Genomic DNA, 15,880 nt, shown 5'->3' on the forward strand with positions numbered 1-15,880 from the left:
AACACATTACACTCTTGGGTGAAACATATGATCCTTTCAATTACACAAACTGAAAATAAAAGTAACGAGTTGAAGTATTTTACACAAAGTCAAATGAATGTGAAATACACATTGTTTGCTTACAGATGTGTCTGAGATGAGTCTTTCTCTGATGTACATTAAACAGAGCAGAGGAAGGATCTAAAACGGTATAGATCCTGTAAATTCATTTGTAATACTTAAGTGTATATGAAGTAAGCTTTACACCTGTCATCATAGCAATCAAAAACACATCCCTAGATGCTTTGGTGTTGGTAATAAACTTGCCTGATATTGTAGCCAGCCAGAATGAATCCAGTCAAAATGTAGATAGCCAGAATGACAGCAAACGTCACCACAATGGGTTTCCAGTAGTCACCAACTGAACAGAGACACATAAATAAATTAATACAATCCAAATGTTTGATATCTTGAGTCTAATGGTTGACGATATACACAATGCAATCTATTTCTGTCTGACCTAACTCCATGTCATCAAAACTGTATTACTTTGATTCTTTCTTTCCTGCATCCTTGCTTGTCTGTCGATGGAACTGTCTGCCTATATTCTCGGTTTTTCTTGAGGTTTTATTGAACAAAAGTTCACTCCAAAGAGAAATAGCTTTGCATGAAACAAATTACTAAATGAAAATGTGACGATGAGCAGACTAACGTCAGATGAACTCTCTACCTAGACCTCTCCCTCCTAACACTCTTCCCCTTTTGACACCTCCCTCACTAAACTCCTCCCTCACTAAACTCCTCCCTCTCTAGCATCCTCCTTCCCAAGAATCATCCATTCATCCTTCCCTAAACTTGTCAATCCCAATATTCCCCTCCCTAAAAACCTCCCTCTCTAAATATCTCCTCCAGAAAATTCCTCCTTTCCTAAACTTCTTGCTCTTGAAACTCCACCCTCCATACATTCCTCTCTCCCTAAACTCCTCCATCTCTAAATCTCCCTTACTAAACTCTTCTCTTTCAAAATTTCTCCTCCCATAACACCTTGCTCCTGCGACTTCACTCTTCCTGAACTCCATCTCATCTAAATTTCCCCTTCCAAAAGTCCCCATCCCAAAACTCCTCCCTCACTAAACTCCTGCCTCCCTAACATACTCCCTCCTTAAATTCCTCCTCTGTACACTCCTCCCTCCATAAACTCCTCCCTAAACTCCTCCCTCCCTAAATTCCTCCCTCCCAAAATTCCTCCCTCCCAACCTCATTCCTCCTTAAACTCCTCATTCCCTAAACTCATTCCCTAAACTCCTCATTCCCTAAACTCCTCCTTCCCTGAACTCCTCCCTCTCTAAACTCCTCCCTCTCTAAATTTTCCCTCCAGAAAATTCCTTCTCTCCTAAACTCCTCCCTCCCTATAATCCTCCTTCACAAAACTCCTCCCTCCTTTTAGTCTTCCTTCTCTAAACTCCTCCCAACATATGAAGAGTTTGTTCGCAGAAACCGATAAGTCCATTTTTGAAGATTTTGAAGTACGGTTTCTGTCATAAAGTACAAAATAATACCTTTCAAATGATATATTGGTCACTACATATAAAGGTACATTTTTGAAGTTATGGTCAAAAGAAGCAAGAATTTTCTTATTATTCTCTTTATTTTTCTTGACCTTTAATCGCAAATATCTCCATTTGACAATATGGACTTATCGGTTTTTGCAAACAAACTCTTCATATCTTCATATATCCTTAAAAAGTTCCCTTCCCTAAACTCCTCCCTCCCTGCACTCCTCCCTCTCTAAACTCCTCCTACTTACTCTCCAGAGTCCTCTCCACCCTGATAGTCACTGTCTTGGTCCTAGACGACTCAGTCTGATGGTGATTAGCTTCAAGAAAACACAAACAAACAAACAAAACAAAGATTATTCTCACATGACAGGGCCTTCAAATCAGCATACCATTTGGATTGTCTATTTGTGTCTCAAAGTCTTTGTACCCGAGTAATTATCTAATCAGGTTGAATTTCCTAGGAATATCATTTAGTGTTTTATTCTATAATGATGGCAAAAAGAATTGTGAAAAATCGTTATACACTAAAGCTCACTTCCTTGCAAATGTTCTGGTGAGCTGAAATATACCATTCAAAGCCAAAATGTACATTTTGATAAGCCTCACTGTGAAGATGCATAGTGTGTTGTTACATTCATCTATTTAAAAGCAACTTACAACTGCACCTACTGCATTTGTACATGCTTTTCTACAATGACATTTAAGTGAGTTCAGCAAGAGGTATATGAAGAAGAAGGGAAAAGAAGACATTTGAGGGGATTCAGAAAAAGGTAAGGTTTCATACTGACCTTTGAGTGGCTTTACTACAAGGTGAATTGGTATAATACTAACCTTTGTGGGCTTAATGCAGGATAAATTGGTTTCGCACTGATTTTGAGTGGGTGCAATGACAGGTAAACTGGTTTCACATTAACTTTTGAGTATGTTTAATGCAAGGTGGTTTCATACTGACCTTTGAGTATGTATAATGCAAGGTAAACTGGTTTCATACTAACCATTGAGTATGCTTAATGCAAGGCATGTAAACTGGTTTCATATTAACTTTTGAGTATGTTTAATCCACGGTAAACTGGTTTCATACTAACTTTTGAGTACAGGGATGTTTAATGCAAGGTAAACTGGTTTCATACTAACCTTTGAGTATGTTTAATGCAAGGTAAACTGGTTTCATACTAACCTTTGAGTGGGTTCAATGGCTTGTAGTTATTATCACACATCTCATCGTCAGGGTGAACGACAAGGATCACAACAAACTTGGCTGAGTCATGGAATCTGTCTCTCTATCAGACAAACACACAAGAGAGGAAAAACAGTGAAAAAAAATGTTATAAAATTGGTGTCATTATTTGAATCTATGACGAAACCTTGAATACAGTTAGAGATCTGCTCTGAACTAACAATAAATCCACAGTAAGAACATTTAAAAAAAATCACATGCAGTGAAAGATTGATGTGAAGTGGATTGAAGTTGTTTGTTTTTTATTTTGGTTAAACGTAATCTTAAGAAAGATTATTACACTGTATTAATCTAACAAAAATATCAAAGAGGAACTGCTGAACTCTTGTCACAGATATCAACATAGTCTTACTGTAAAAGCTATTATTTTAATAAGGGTTTAATTTTTTCCAATTTTCAAAGTCACTATTAGTTCACAAATTCAACAACACGCCAAAATATTGCCACATGGTAGGGAATCAGTGCATTTACGAAAGCCTCGGCATCAAATCACAAAGCAACATTATGCAAAATTTTCTGTGACCTCCTCATTTGCAAAAAATATCTGTATGCAAAAATACGTCAGCTTTTACAGAATTACATCATGGGATTCAACAATGTACAATACTGAGCAAGAAATATTTATATGAAGAGGTTTTAACAGGTTCCTTTGTTTTTAATCAGGGTTCGAAATTGGCGATGGTCCGCTGGCCATTGGCCACCCAAAAATCATGTCGGACTAGCCAAAAATCATAAAATTCTGAAGTTACTAGTCCGTCTGGCTAGCCAAAATATTGCTTCAGTGTCAAAATTGATTCTAAGTAGTCCGCCTGGCTAGTTCAAAGAAAAGTTAAGTGCGACCCCTGTTAATACATATAAACATAAAGGAGCTTTTGTGTCTGTGTTTGTTACGTCTCCACCACACACACACACACAAAAAGATTTCATCATAAAAACACACAATATGCGACAGTAATCATGGAATGTTTAAAAAAACAAATTGTGTGTGTGAATTTACCGTGACAGTGATAGCTGCCTGTGTGTCCATAGTCTGAAAGATTCCCTCGTTGTAGCGGACTGTGGACACTGAGTCATAAACAGGACACTGGAAGCAAGGAGAAATATACTCTTATCAACAATATTGAATCCCAGACTACAGCCAGTCTTAGCCTGACTGGATATGTCTCACAATACTTGATATACACATGAAGCAATTCAAAGCATCTTATATCACTCCTATAACACTTAATTTCTCCTACCCTCCCCCCCCCCCCCCCCCCCCGAAAAAAAAAAAAAAGTTATACTGGATAAAAAAAACTGATATAAAAGGCAATCACATACAATTGCAATGAATGTTGAAATACAGAATTTGATTCACAATCATCAAAATGCACAAGATATAGACTGCTTCTCTTTCCACAAAAGAATTCATGTCTAATAGCAAAAAAAAAAAAAATCAATGAATTCAGTGAGGCAAATGGAGCAAATCTACTGGAGCAAAGTATAAAAAATAAAGTACAGTAAATGTGTTTAGTGAATTAGAACATATTGAACACTAGACACTGAGATTTCTCATGACATCCGATTAGAATACTAGTTCCATAGTCAACAAAATTTATCACATAAATCAAATGTACAAACCAAAGAAAACCTTCTGAAAATTGCTGAATGTGGCAAATTTCACATTATATGTTCATGAAACAATCTGATAAATTACTAACTAGTTGCTGGAGAAAGGGGACAAAAAACACACAGATCTACATTACTGCACCCTGTCATAATCAAACTTCATCTATGATGATATCATCTTGTGGGAGTTTGGACAATGAACAAACTCACCTTTGAATGCTGCACAGAGAAGTAGGCACAGATATCATCATCTGATTTAGCTGTCACTAGCACCATGTCTACTCCCTCTGGGAATTCATACTCATAATACTGATCAATGGAAAGATAAGGACAAACAAAATGTCACTTACGTGTAGTCAGCTCATAAGTCAAATACTGAAAAAACTTTCCACAAACCAGAAAAGTGATAATTCTTGTCTTGGTAAGATATACACTGTATCAGTCCAGAACATGAAAGCTTCTCTATCGATGTTTAATACAACAAAGGTTGTAACTGTTTGTGAGATACTGTACACCTTGTTACATGAGGGTTTGTATCTAATCTTCATAAAATGGGTAAAAAAGTATATAGTATGCACCCTTGTATAGAAAGTGACACACATCATTTACTGTCAACCAAAACTGTGTTACCTGAACTGCAGGAATATCTACATGTTGTCAGTTAAGAATGGCATGAGAACTACTGTAAAAGTGAATATTTTCACGCAACTAATTATTCACACTCGGCTGGGTAAGATGAGTTTTGTGTGATTTTAATTCCGCAGAATCATGGCATCAACTACTGGAACATAAGGCAAGCAAAAATATAAGCGTGCTTTTATTTTCACGCTAGCTTATAGTCACGTGAAATGCGCAAATATTTCAACACCATTGAAAATTTCCACTTTTACAGTAGGTCCTACACGATACGTTCATGTAAAATCTCGATCTTACAATACACAGGTCTGTAACAGCAGACTATGCAACATACAACACCACTGGTTCCTTCCTAGTTCTCACTAGGAACTCATCAAGAATCCACTTACCGGTATGTTGTTGTATTTCATTGGAAGGAAGAAATAAAAATATGTTATTCTAAAGTTTCCTTTTTTTCTATCTGAAGTTATATGACACAAACCTGAGGAGTGGCTGGGTCACTGTGAAATGTCACACTCTGGTTTAATCTGGAAGATAGGGATACATGATGAAAAAATGGCATGATTTGATTAATATATCATCATCCCTCATACCAAAGGAGAGATTGAAAGAAAATGTGGACAATTATTGATGCTCATCACATCAACAATTGGTATGAAAGCCTTATGTAATGTGTGTGTGTGTATGCATTAAAAACACTGATAAAGGATACATCACAGAATATATTGATTATCACAATTTGTATAACACATTATCACCAAACTTAAATCTAAGTCTGGCATTGGATCCACATAATACTAAATCCACTTGTGAGAAACATTTGGGAAAACTATTTATTGTGACATGATTCAACAAAGTACAGTTTAAGTCATCTCACTCACAAATTTGCAGGATTTTTAGAGTGTACCTTCACAGATTTTGACACTTACAGGCAACATTTGTTTTCACTCTGTTGCAAAAATATAGACCCCGTACATGTACAGATACACAATATACACAAAGTTACTGCTGTGATATTTTGAATAGTGTTTATCTAGCAGAATATTTGAGATTGATAATTGAGTATATGAATATAAGAACGACCCAAGTCCAATTTTTGGCCAAATTCAGTTTTTCATGGGAAATTGTAGCTTATGCATGGACTCATCTTGTGTGTAAATGATAAATCCTAATTACCCCCGGAAGTGCCTGAAATGAATGAGTTAAATCTTATATTAATGTAAGAATGAAGGACTTGGGTCATTCTTATATTCATATAATAGCGCCCTCTCTCATCCTTCTCCCATCTCTATAGCAGAATATCATGTATATGAATCAAAGAACGACCCAAGTCCATATGAATCAAAGAACGACCCAAGTCCATATGAATCAAAGAACGACCCAAGTCCACCACACAAAATGGCCTCTCCACAATTAATGTAAATGTTAATTGTCATAATAACATATGTTCTAATTTGTTTATACAATGTTGCCTTCCCATAACATTTAAATAGAATATTATTGGACAAATAGAAAAGATATGAAGTTTTTTTTTAGTTTACTCGAAATGATCCTCCATGGACTTGGGTCGTTCTTATATTCATATACTCAATTGTATCAGCTTACTTGAGGTCGTATCCACTGACGAAGCTGGCGTTGAGGCTGAAGTTGAGGTTGGCGATAGAAGACGTACTGATGACAACATTAATTTCTTCCACATCAGCCAAAGTTCCGTTGGTTACAAAGTCATCTTGGCATAACGTGTGGCTGACATAGTGATATGTGTCTCTGAGTTCAGGAGAGAATCAAGAATAGAGCCATGATCGAATGAGGGTACCAGCCAATAAAGACACCATTTTCAATTCTCAGATTTCTACATTTTTCAGTACACAAATCCATGACAACTACTCATGACAAGTCACACTACACAAGACAGGGACCTTTTCATGACAAGTGAAGTTTAAAGGTTGTCAATAGTATTATTCATTGAACCTCAAACATTCTGAAGACAGAGGAAATATCACAATAAAGTAAACACAACCAGTACCACACTCTCTCCACAAAATATCATAACTTGATAGCCTCGTCAATACGTTGGCACGAAAGCCACTTTCATATCTTGGCATGGATTGTTGAAGATTACAGTGTAGTCCCGAGTATACTTGGGCAGGTGCACAAGGGAAATGCATGCTATAGCAAAATCAGGGGGGTGTTTCATCAACGTTTGTCAGTGCTGACAACTGTCAGTGCTGACAATTTCAGCAAAATCCTTGGTTTTGATTGGCTGAGATGCTCTGGTCACTGACTGTTACTATGGTGATTCAAGTTGTCAGCGCTGACAAACATTGATGAAACACCCCCCAGCTCATCCTCAACAGGTTAAAACAGACTGAGGAGAGCTGTCTTGAAAAAATTTGGTAAATTTGTGTCCAAAGGCTGTACTATCTTCGTAGCTTGAACATTCTGAAAGAATCTAAGCTTACAGTGTTTGAAATAAGTTTACTTTTAATATCCATGTGATTCAGGACTCACTGATTTATATGTAAGGCACTGTCCATGTGTTTCATGACTTACTGATTTGGTGCTATGTAAGGCACTGTCCATGACAGGACACTCCGAGGGCGCTTCACAACTAGCAGGATTGGAAAATCAGTCTCGGCATTAGGACTGTAGAAGTGTATTCTCACAGCTTCAGCCTGCGGAAGGAATCAGCAACAGTTAAACGAATTGAATACTACATAATAATGTAAAAATTAGAGATGAATTTCACCATCGTATGAACTGGAGATCACAGCAATTAAACTGAGTGTTACACTGATAGATAACAATATCCTACAGGGTTGGAGTACACTCTTCATTGAAAATAAAATTATGTACAAAGTGTAATACTATTCTCTTATCACATTCTTTAAAGTGAACCTTGCATTTTTTTGTGAATATAAATCATGCTATAAGGCAAAGCTCCACAATAATTTCTTTTGGTGGCCTGATCGGGCATTCAACACTCGTATCTTTCCTTAAAAAATGGTGACCCAGGATATATTTTCGCTGGACCTGGACCACCGAGCCACTGGGCCACTGGGCCACCAAGCCACCATGCCACCACGCCACCATGCCACTGAGCCACTGCCAATGTTGAGCCCTGCTACAGTATTAGGCATCAGGTGAAGGCATGACATTTGGCCTATGATAAGATTTTGAGTCAAACAAACTTGACAGATATAATTCTACATCAATATTGTAATTGAGTTTGTCTAGTTTTTATTGGTTATCTGGTTTTGTTGTTTATTTCATACAAACAATTGAACAGTTAATGTCAATGACTGTATGTTCAGCCAAGAAGAAACAGTTACACAAAAAATCACAAATGTACTAGTTTATGTTTCATAGCAAAAGATTCTCTACATGCACAACAATTTTGCTTGTGAAATGAGCATTGTATCTGTGGAGGTACACTGCCAGAAAGGAAACATTCCAGGTATGCTTTTCTTCAGCAATCTGCTATGTAGATATGAAAAGGTCACTGGTTCAATTCAGATCTAGGACTGTCCATGTGAAGACCCTTCTGAAGAAATTTTGATCTGTTATGCAAGGACCTAAATTGTCAATTCCTATGGAGTAATAATTTCCTTGAAACTTCATAGAATGTGTTCAATGAAGCAACTAATTCTTCTCTTTAATACTGGCATCAGAGAATTTTATAAAATCCTTCCAGTCATGACAAATATGTTTTTTCCATAATGTTAAATTCCTGACATTCCGGAAAGACAAGGTATTTACAACAAACACCAACAGACAAACAAAGTTCTTGACACACAACTAATAACTGGATGCCAAGTATGATCCTTGCATATCATTACATTTATGGATCTAAATCTGTCTTTGGATAAATTCTCTTAAATTGTAATAGGCACTGATTCACATGAATGCACAAAGTTGTGACTTGACACAGAATAAGATCAGAATAGGACCATGCTAAAACCATGAGATAACCTTCACCTAAATAAGAACTGTTTGCAACATTCATATCAGGATAATTACCCCTCCTGCCCCTAGCTAAATACCTGTTAGTGACAGAGTAAGATTAAGGCTATGGTTACAGGTTAAGGGTTGGGTTAGGGTTAGGATTAGGATAAAGTTCAGGATTAGGACTACAGTCAGGGAAAGGGTCAGGGGTATTTGTCCTACAACCACATTTAGCATTAACATCAGATCTAAAAATGATTCTCTCTCATATAAAATATGAAACCTGAGTCAATTTCTCACTCATTAGTGCAAGACTTTGTACACTAGTCTGATGTTTAAACCATCTTCCAGTCAACAGCTTTAGGCTTTATTTGAAATGCTCTCATCATGCTACTAACATGACTTGAATCATTAGAAATGATGACATCACAATGCAGGTGATACTATGAAGTTATCAGTCAAGACGTGTGGAACCCTCCTGGAGAGAGCAGGCTGGCTTTGTGTCATGGCTCAGTAGTGCCTACCAAAGTACAGACAACTCAAGATATCTCTGATCTATTCAGGATATTACATCTATTACTAAAATATAATAGTAAAATAAATATTTTGCCCACATGTAGACTACTGGTAGAAAATATCTCAAACACTAGCAGAAATCACACAACAGCAAATATTTTAATCATCTCTCGATTGGCTGAAGTCCAATGTGAGGATTGGGATTAAACAGGGTATGCAAGGAGAGGCCTCATGGTCCAGTGATTTGCACACTTGACTGGTCTACCAAGGCGTGGCTTTAAAGGAAGATATTCTCCTATACAAGGTCCCTGATTATAATGACTCGCTGTTCAGTCTACCTGAAGGAGCTGGTTTATGAAAGTCAAGTTAGGGTTAGTAATAGTATGCCTTAGACTGGTTTCCATGGACCATTATCCCTGAGATGAAAATAGCAAACTTAGAGGTAAACAAAGCTAGATTGCTTTCATGCTGCATAAGAAACACGTTTCCTTTGTGTCTGTATTCATTCAAAAACATAATTTCATAATAAAAGAGACTTTTTATATTGCCAAACTGCAGGGTGTAATCCATTGTTTGGCACTGAAGTAAAGGACCAGGAAGGGTAAAATGCTCCAATGTGAGATGCTAGAATTATTTTCAAAAGCCAATTTGTACCATGTATGGTCAAAGGAGTTTCTCCTCCTTTTTGTATTCTTTATTTTCTACCTTTTCCTCTTTCTTTTTTGGTCAACTGCCAGCCCAAAAAGATTACATTTAAACTGTAATGTCCCTTCTCATTTGCAGCAATACAGTATTAGCATCAACGCTTCTTTTTTAATTTCTTTGTAAAATTAAAGGTATTGTTTACCTTTGGGAGCAGTGATTTAAAAGCTGTTCGAGATATCACATTTTATGCATTATGTGTAGTTCAGTTGTATCACAAAACATCCTACCATGTAAACATTTCGTAATAGAGCTTTAAATATAAGGAGATATCACTATTTTTCTCACTAAACCATAACTGTAGATGGTTTAGTCCAGAAATATTTCTATTATAATTTTTGTTCACATTTTGTATACTTATCAATACTTAACATTAATTACTGATTCAAATTTTAACATTGGTTGTCATTTTTTTAATCCCTAACTCTTTTTTAAAACTTTTTGAAGAACTAAAGCTTACTTTTTGTTTCATCTGCAAATGGTAAATTGTGCCTTTAACCTGTAAGAATCAGACCTTTACATAAACTACAAGTGTAAAATGCAAATAAAAGATTTGTATAGTATGAATGCCATCTTGTATGCCATCCAAATTGGGTAAATGTATCCACTGCCGTTCTTGATAGAGAGAAACTAAAAGTCCGTGAGATAAAGCACAAGCTTCATTAGTGACTTGGCTCCCTTTGTTCAGCACTCATCTAGATCATTTGTGATTTCCTAAATCACTTAGTAGATGTATCCACCTGCAGACTTACTTACACCAGTCTCGGTTAGAACCTGAATACCATCTACATAGCAGTCTGGCCCCACCCTAACACACAAACCACACACACATACTAGACTTGAGCTGTGTGTAGCCTGAAATGCATGGTTGTAATGTGGCTGAGGAGAGAATGGATACCCAGCTAAAAATGATTTCATCATTGATCTTCCACAAAGACCCTATGGGAAGGATCTCACAGAGGATGGTATTAAGAGATCTAATCAGCTAGGCAATGGAGAACCATACAGGCAGAGGGATTATCGTGAAGTTCAAATTCCCCAGGAAGCAATGCACTTATTAAACACTCAAGAAATGTCACAAGCAAGAACAAGTCAACCATAGAAGATTGCAGATTGAAACCCATCAAATTTATTTTGTATGCCTCATAAAAGTGTGATTATCAGGTCAGTGTGGTGCCTTGATGGGAAAAGGCAAAGTACACAAACTGTGATCACATCTAAAGAGGCTATAGAGAATTTGTTACTTTTTTTTCTGGTGGTTTCATGGTTGGCCTGTTTCATCTCATTAGACTCAGAGACTCTTCAAATATTACTGTTACTTTTTTTTACATGTGTGCTTTTTAATATCTTCTTAATAATTCTATGTGTACTTATAGTCTTGGAACACAGCTTTGAAGACACCTAAAAAAATAACAATCTGTTGGAGCAAAAGAGGCTAGACTTTTTTTTACACTGAAACAGATGACTGATGAACCAAAAATATCAGTAACTGCACCATTGTATTAAAACAGTACAGCAATTCATTTATTAATCAATACTTTGAAAGAATAATGAAATAAAGTATAAAGCCAGTCAATACATCAATACAAAATGGGGTATAACCCTAAACTACAGCCTTATTTGAGTCTGGTTTGAAGACTACCATGTAGCACTGTAAATAATATTGGACAGGTGAGCTCTGTAAAGCGGTGCATGGAGGTGGATCCACCTCCCTGGGTGGTGGAAAGCCTCTTTTCTCACTCACTCCCTAGCAGAGAAGACTTCACTGACTGTTATCCCTGTCTGTGCCAGTGACTTTGTACAGTGTGCACAGCATTATGGGGTTTTCTGATACGCCAATGAGCACTCATAGCACGTAAAGGGTTAAAAATTGTAACAATCCAGAACCTGATTATTTTCTAATTAACATGCTGGCCTTCAGTCTCCATTCATTCAAAAACAGGGCATTATGATATGTTTTTGTCTTGTAAGTGTGTCTCAAACATTTTCCGGGAAAATTAGCAGAAAGAGATGACCCCAAGTAACTGATGGGTAGTATGTTGAAACTGAGAGCATATTGAAGCTCATATCAAGTCATCTATCAGTGTGTCCTGCTAGAAGTCTGGAAGACCAGTCTGGGTCAATGAGCCAAGATGTCACACACTGTGTAGCCAGATTGTCTGACTCACTTGGCTTGATGAAGTGTCATCATTCATGCACAGAATCCTCCTGACGGAGCTTTTCTCTCCCCTCAAAACTCCTCATACAAACCCAAAATGCATATTAGTTTGTGTGTGTGTGTGTGTGTGTGTGTGTCTGTGTGTGTGTGTGTCTGTGTGTGTGTGTGTGTGTGTGTGTGTGTGTGTGTGTGTGTGTGTGTGTGTGTGTGGTAACTGAAGGGGTAAAAGGGGATTTGCTCATCCTTTTCCTTCTTTTACTGCCCCTTCTCCTCCTTTTCTCTCTCTCCCTCTCCTCCTCTTACTTCTTCTTCTCCTTCTTCTTCTTCTTCTTCTTCTTCTTCTTCTTCTTCTTCTTCTTCTTCTTCTTCTTCTTCTTCTTCTTCTTCTTCTTCTCCTCCTCCTTCCTGTATTGTGCAGAACCTCCTGAGGATAATCACATCTATCTCAACTGGGAGTAGACCGTTTTGAGTCATGTGATCAACACAGCTACTACAACTTACAAGATGCTCAAAAAAACATCATTTTTATGAGTTTCCAGGTGCATCAAAGAGGTCAAACTTCCATATCACCTGTCTAAATGTCTCACTAATCTGTTCTATTAATACAGCTGTATCTCTGCTGTAATTCCAAACAACTTGTAGGTTTTGCAATAAATTCATCTGAAAATAAAAGAATACTAATAAGTATCCTGGTCAAGCATCAAACAGGAAAGAGGTTTGAACAAGACTCATGGTATAGATTGCCACCATTGTTTCCTGTCACTGCTGCAAACTGTAATATGTACCACATACACATTGCCACACAAGCTAGTGACATTGTAAGCCATTAGGAGGCTGTTTGTGTGATATGACAGAGAGCATTACAGTGTCTGTGGAAATGAGAATTGGGCTTTTAACTTTTTGCGAGATATGAAAAAAAAAAATCTTGTGAAATAGTACATAGCATACCATTCAAAGAGGAATTCAAAGTTTTTTTGCGTAAAATCACTTTTGGATTGGCTGAAATATCCAAAAACAAAGTAAAACAAAGCAACCATAATGAAAGACGGGTTCCACCTTTTATTAGAATCGCTCTGCTTGGGATATCTAAGCCATTTCAAAACCAATTTTCATTGATCAAATAAACATTGAATTCTTCGTGGAATTATGTATGCTCTTTCATATTTCATAAGAGGTTTCTCATTATCTCACCAAAAATGTTAGAAACGTGAAGTTAGGTCTCAACCAAATACATACAATTCCTTTAATGGAGAATACAGACTGTTTAAATGAGACAAGTCACACCAAATCTGATCACTTGTTTTCCTCGACCTGTCAGCTGAGTGGAAGACAGCATTGGGTCTCCTAACTGGAGTCATTAGAGAGAGCTCCCCCAGTATAGTCCTGTTCAGAGGCGGATCTAGGAATTCTGTAAAAAGGAGGTGCCTTTACAAAATTTAAAGGGGGCACAAGAACTCCCCTCCCCCCTCCATTTTTTCTTTTAATTTCTTTTGTTTTCACAAAAGATAAAGAGGGGGAGAGCACCGTGCACCCCCCCCCCCCCGATCCGCCACTGCTGTCTCTACATAAAGTGTCCTTCGTTGATGATCAGTGTACGCCTGACTAGCACTCTCTACACATGGTCACTCTCAGCATAATTAGACTTTGATGAGAATATGTCTGTCTGCTGCATAGAGTCTTATGAGGAAGACTTTAGCTCCTTTCACTTCCAGCCCTGATTAGTCAAGATGCCATGCCTAAATCTCATCCTTACAGGAAAACTCATTCTCCTTTCCTGTACATCAATAGGGACAGTGCCTAATGGAAATGATAAATGTACCTCGGAAGTAGAGAGATACAAAAAACAATAAGTGAAAGCTGGATTGAAAACAGTTTAAGTTTACTTGTTTATCTAATTACAAGAATTCCCACATCCAACAATGCACTTGATTTCATAAATGCTTGAAACTGACACTTCTTTTTTTTTCGCTTAATATGTCATTGAAGTTTAGAGCATGTTGAGAGATGTGTTTACAGTCTGCACTCAAGAGATCTCTAGGTTTATTGGTTTCATATAATCCATTGGATATAAGTACCGTATCAGTCAATTAGTGGATACACTACATGTGTATGTGTAGCAATACATGGTTACTAGAATCCTAGGCTAAGGACAGCTAATATAGTTTCATACATTCCAATAAATCATACTGTTGAGTAACTCAAGTTCACTTTCGCAATTTCAGAATTTCCTTGCAAGTATAAAGTGACCCTGAACGCCTATTGACTATTCCCTTGATAAAAATCATGCTTTGATTTACCGGTACTAGATTTTCTATACAAAGTTGTGTCAAGTCACTAGAACCTATAATTGCATATCATGTCCAGCTACTGCTAAGTGCTAAGAGTAAAAGACCCAAACTTGTATGCAGGCCAAGTACTCGGTACTTGTATTCATTAAGTTAGACAGAAAACACTGACATGCCTTTGTTTTCATTATTCACACACAGCTTGGAGGAGTATATGAGTCATGGAAACCATGGAAAATTCACTTTTAATCAAGAGAAAGTTATCTTCCTATGAGCATTGGTCGCTTTGGTTTGTTTCGTTTTGTATTGTTTTCTAAGATGGGACCATTCTCTAGATAAACCCATCACACACCTAGATCATTCTGTTTGTGATTTAACACACATTTCATCTCTTCCACCCTTACTCTGAGTTAGGCTATAATCAAACTTGTCACATTCAATCCCACCTCTAGTCATGCCTAAGATACACTACAATGTATGTTTGCCTCAATTCAATTAAGTTTCATTGGAATAGGCCCTAAAAACTCTGGCAACATGGTCTTCAGCAAAATATGTACACACTTGTAATGTAAAAATCAACAAATGAATCATAGCACATGATTCTTTTCATCGCTGACCTTTGAACTTTGATTGGTAAAATACCTCAGTTTCTTTTATACTGCAATGTGGTGAGAAATGGATTCTTGATCTGTACACATGGTCTGTACACACAGCCAGTCGAATAGATATTGAGCTGTTGAGTTAACAGCTGCAGTATAGTATGACAGCTGCTCTTGAACTCTGGGAATGAGGATTCTATTCAAATTATTCCACACACCATACAGGTGGTTTGTTTAATCGCCTGAACACTAAATGTACAACATATTTCTAATTAGTAATGATTGCATTATTATAGTGGAATTAATCTAATTATTGTGGTGAATGCAATTAATGTAGCATTCCTCCCATGAATGTTCTCAAATTTCCATCATACTTCATGCTAAAACAATTAATTCAGACTAAATTCAATGATGGTCATTAATTAAATAAGCTGTCTCCTAACACTGCAATTTAAGTTTAATTTTGGGATGCAAGCAGCATTTTTATCTTAATTGCATTTCAGTCCGCCAAGTTTTCTCATTTTTTTTTCAGAAATGATTTTAGTATAAAAAGATTTTCTGTGCAAGAGGTGGCATTGCATTCCGTGTAAAACATTTCATTCACTATCAGTAGATTTAATGTCAGTATGTTTGGAGGCTTGTTAATCCTTTATGTA

The 15,880-nt window shown here is 37.0% G+C and overlaps 1 protein-coding gene across 1 annotated transcript in view; it reads right to left on the reverse strand.

Annotated features, from left to right (window-relative positions):
* The window catches only part of LOC139719671 (SID1 transmembrane family member 1-like), a 38,973-nt gene that overhangs the window by 19,601 nt on the left and 3,492 nt on the right, over positions 1–15,880 (reverse strand). The window contains exons 2-9 of the mRNA XM_071631071.1: positions 7,573–7,694; positions 6,625–6,786; positions 5,501–5,546; positions 4,594–4,692; positions 3,773–3,859; positions 2,716–2,818; positions 1,787–1,855; positions 307–400 (exon numbers count right to left, since the gene is read on the reverse strand). Of these exons, the coding sequence (XP_071487172.1) occupies positions 307–400; positions 1,787–1,855; positions 2,716–2,818; positions 3,773–3,859; positions 4,594–4,692; positions 5,501–5,546; positions 6,625–6,786; positions 7,573–7,694 (782 nt within the window). The remainder of the gene's footprint in view (positions 1–306; positions 401–1,786; positions 1,856–2,715; positions 2,819–3,772; positions 3,860–4,593; positions 4,693–5,500; positions 5,547–6,624; positions 6,787–7,572; positions 7,695–15,880) is intronic.

The sequence above is a fragment of the Diadema antillarum genome, unplaced genomic scaffold (genome assembly GCF_040938485.1).
Source record: "Diadema antillarum isolate AM-2024a unplaced genomic scaffold, OU_Dant_1.0 scf00000113, whole genome shotgun sequence".
Lineage (NCBI taxonomy): Eukaryota > Metazoa > Echinodermata > Echinoidea > Diadematoida > Diadematidae > Diadema > Diadema antillarum.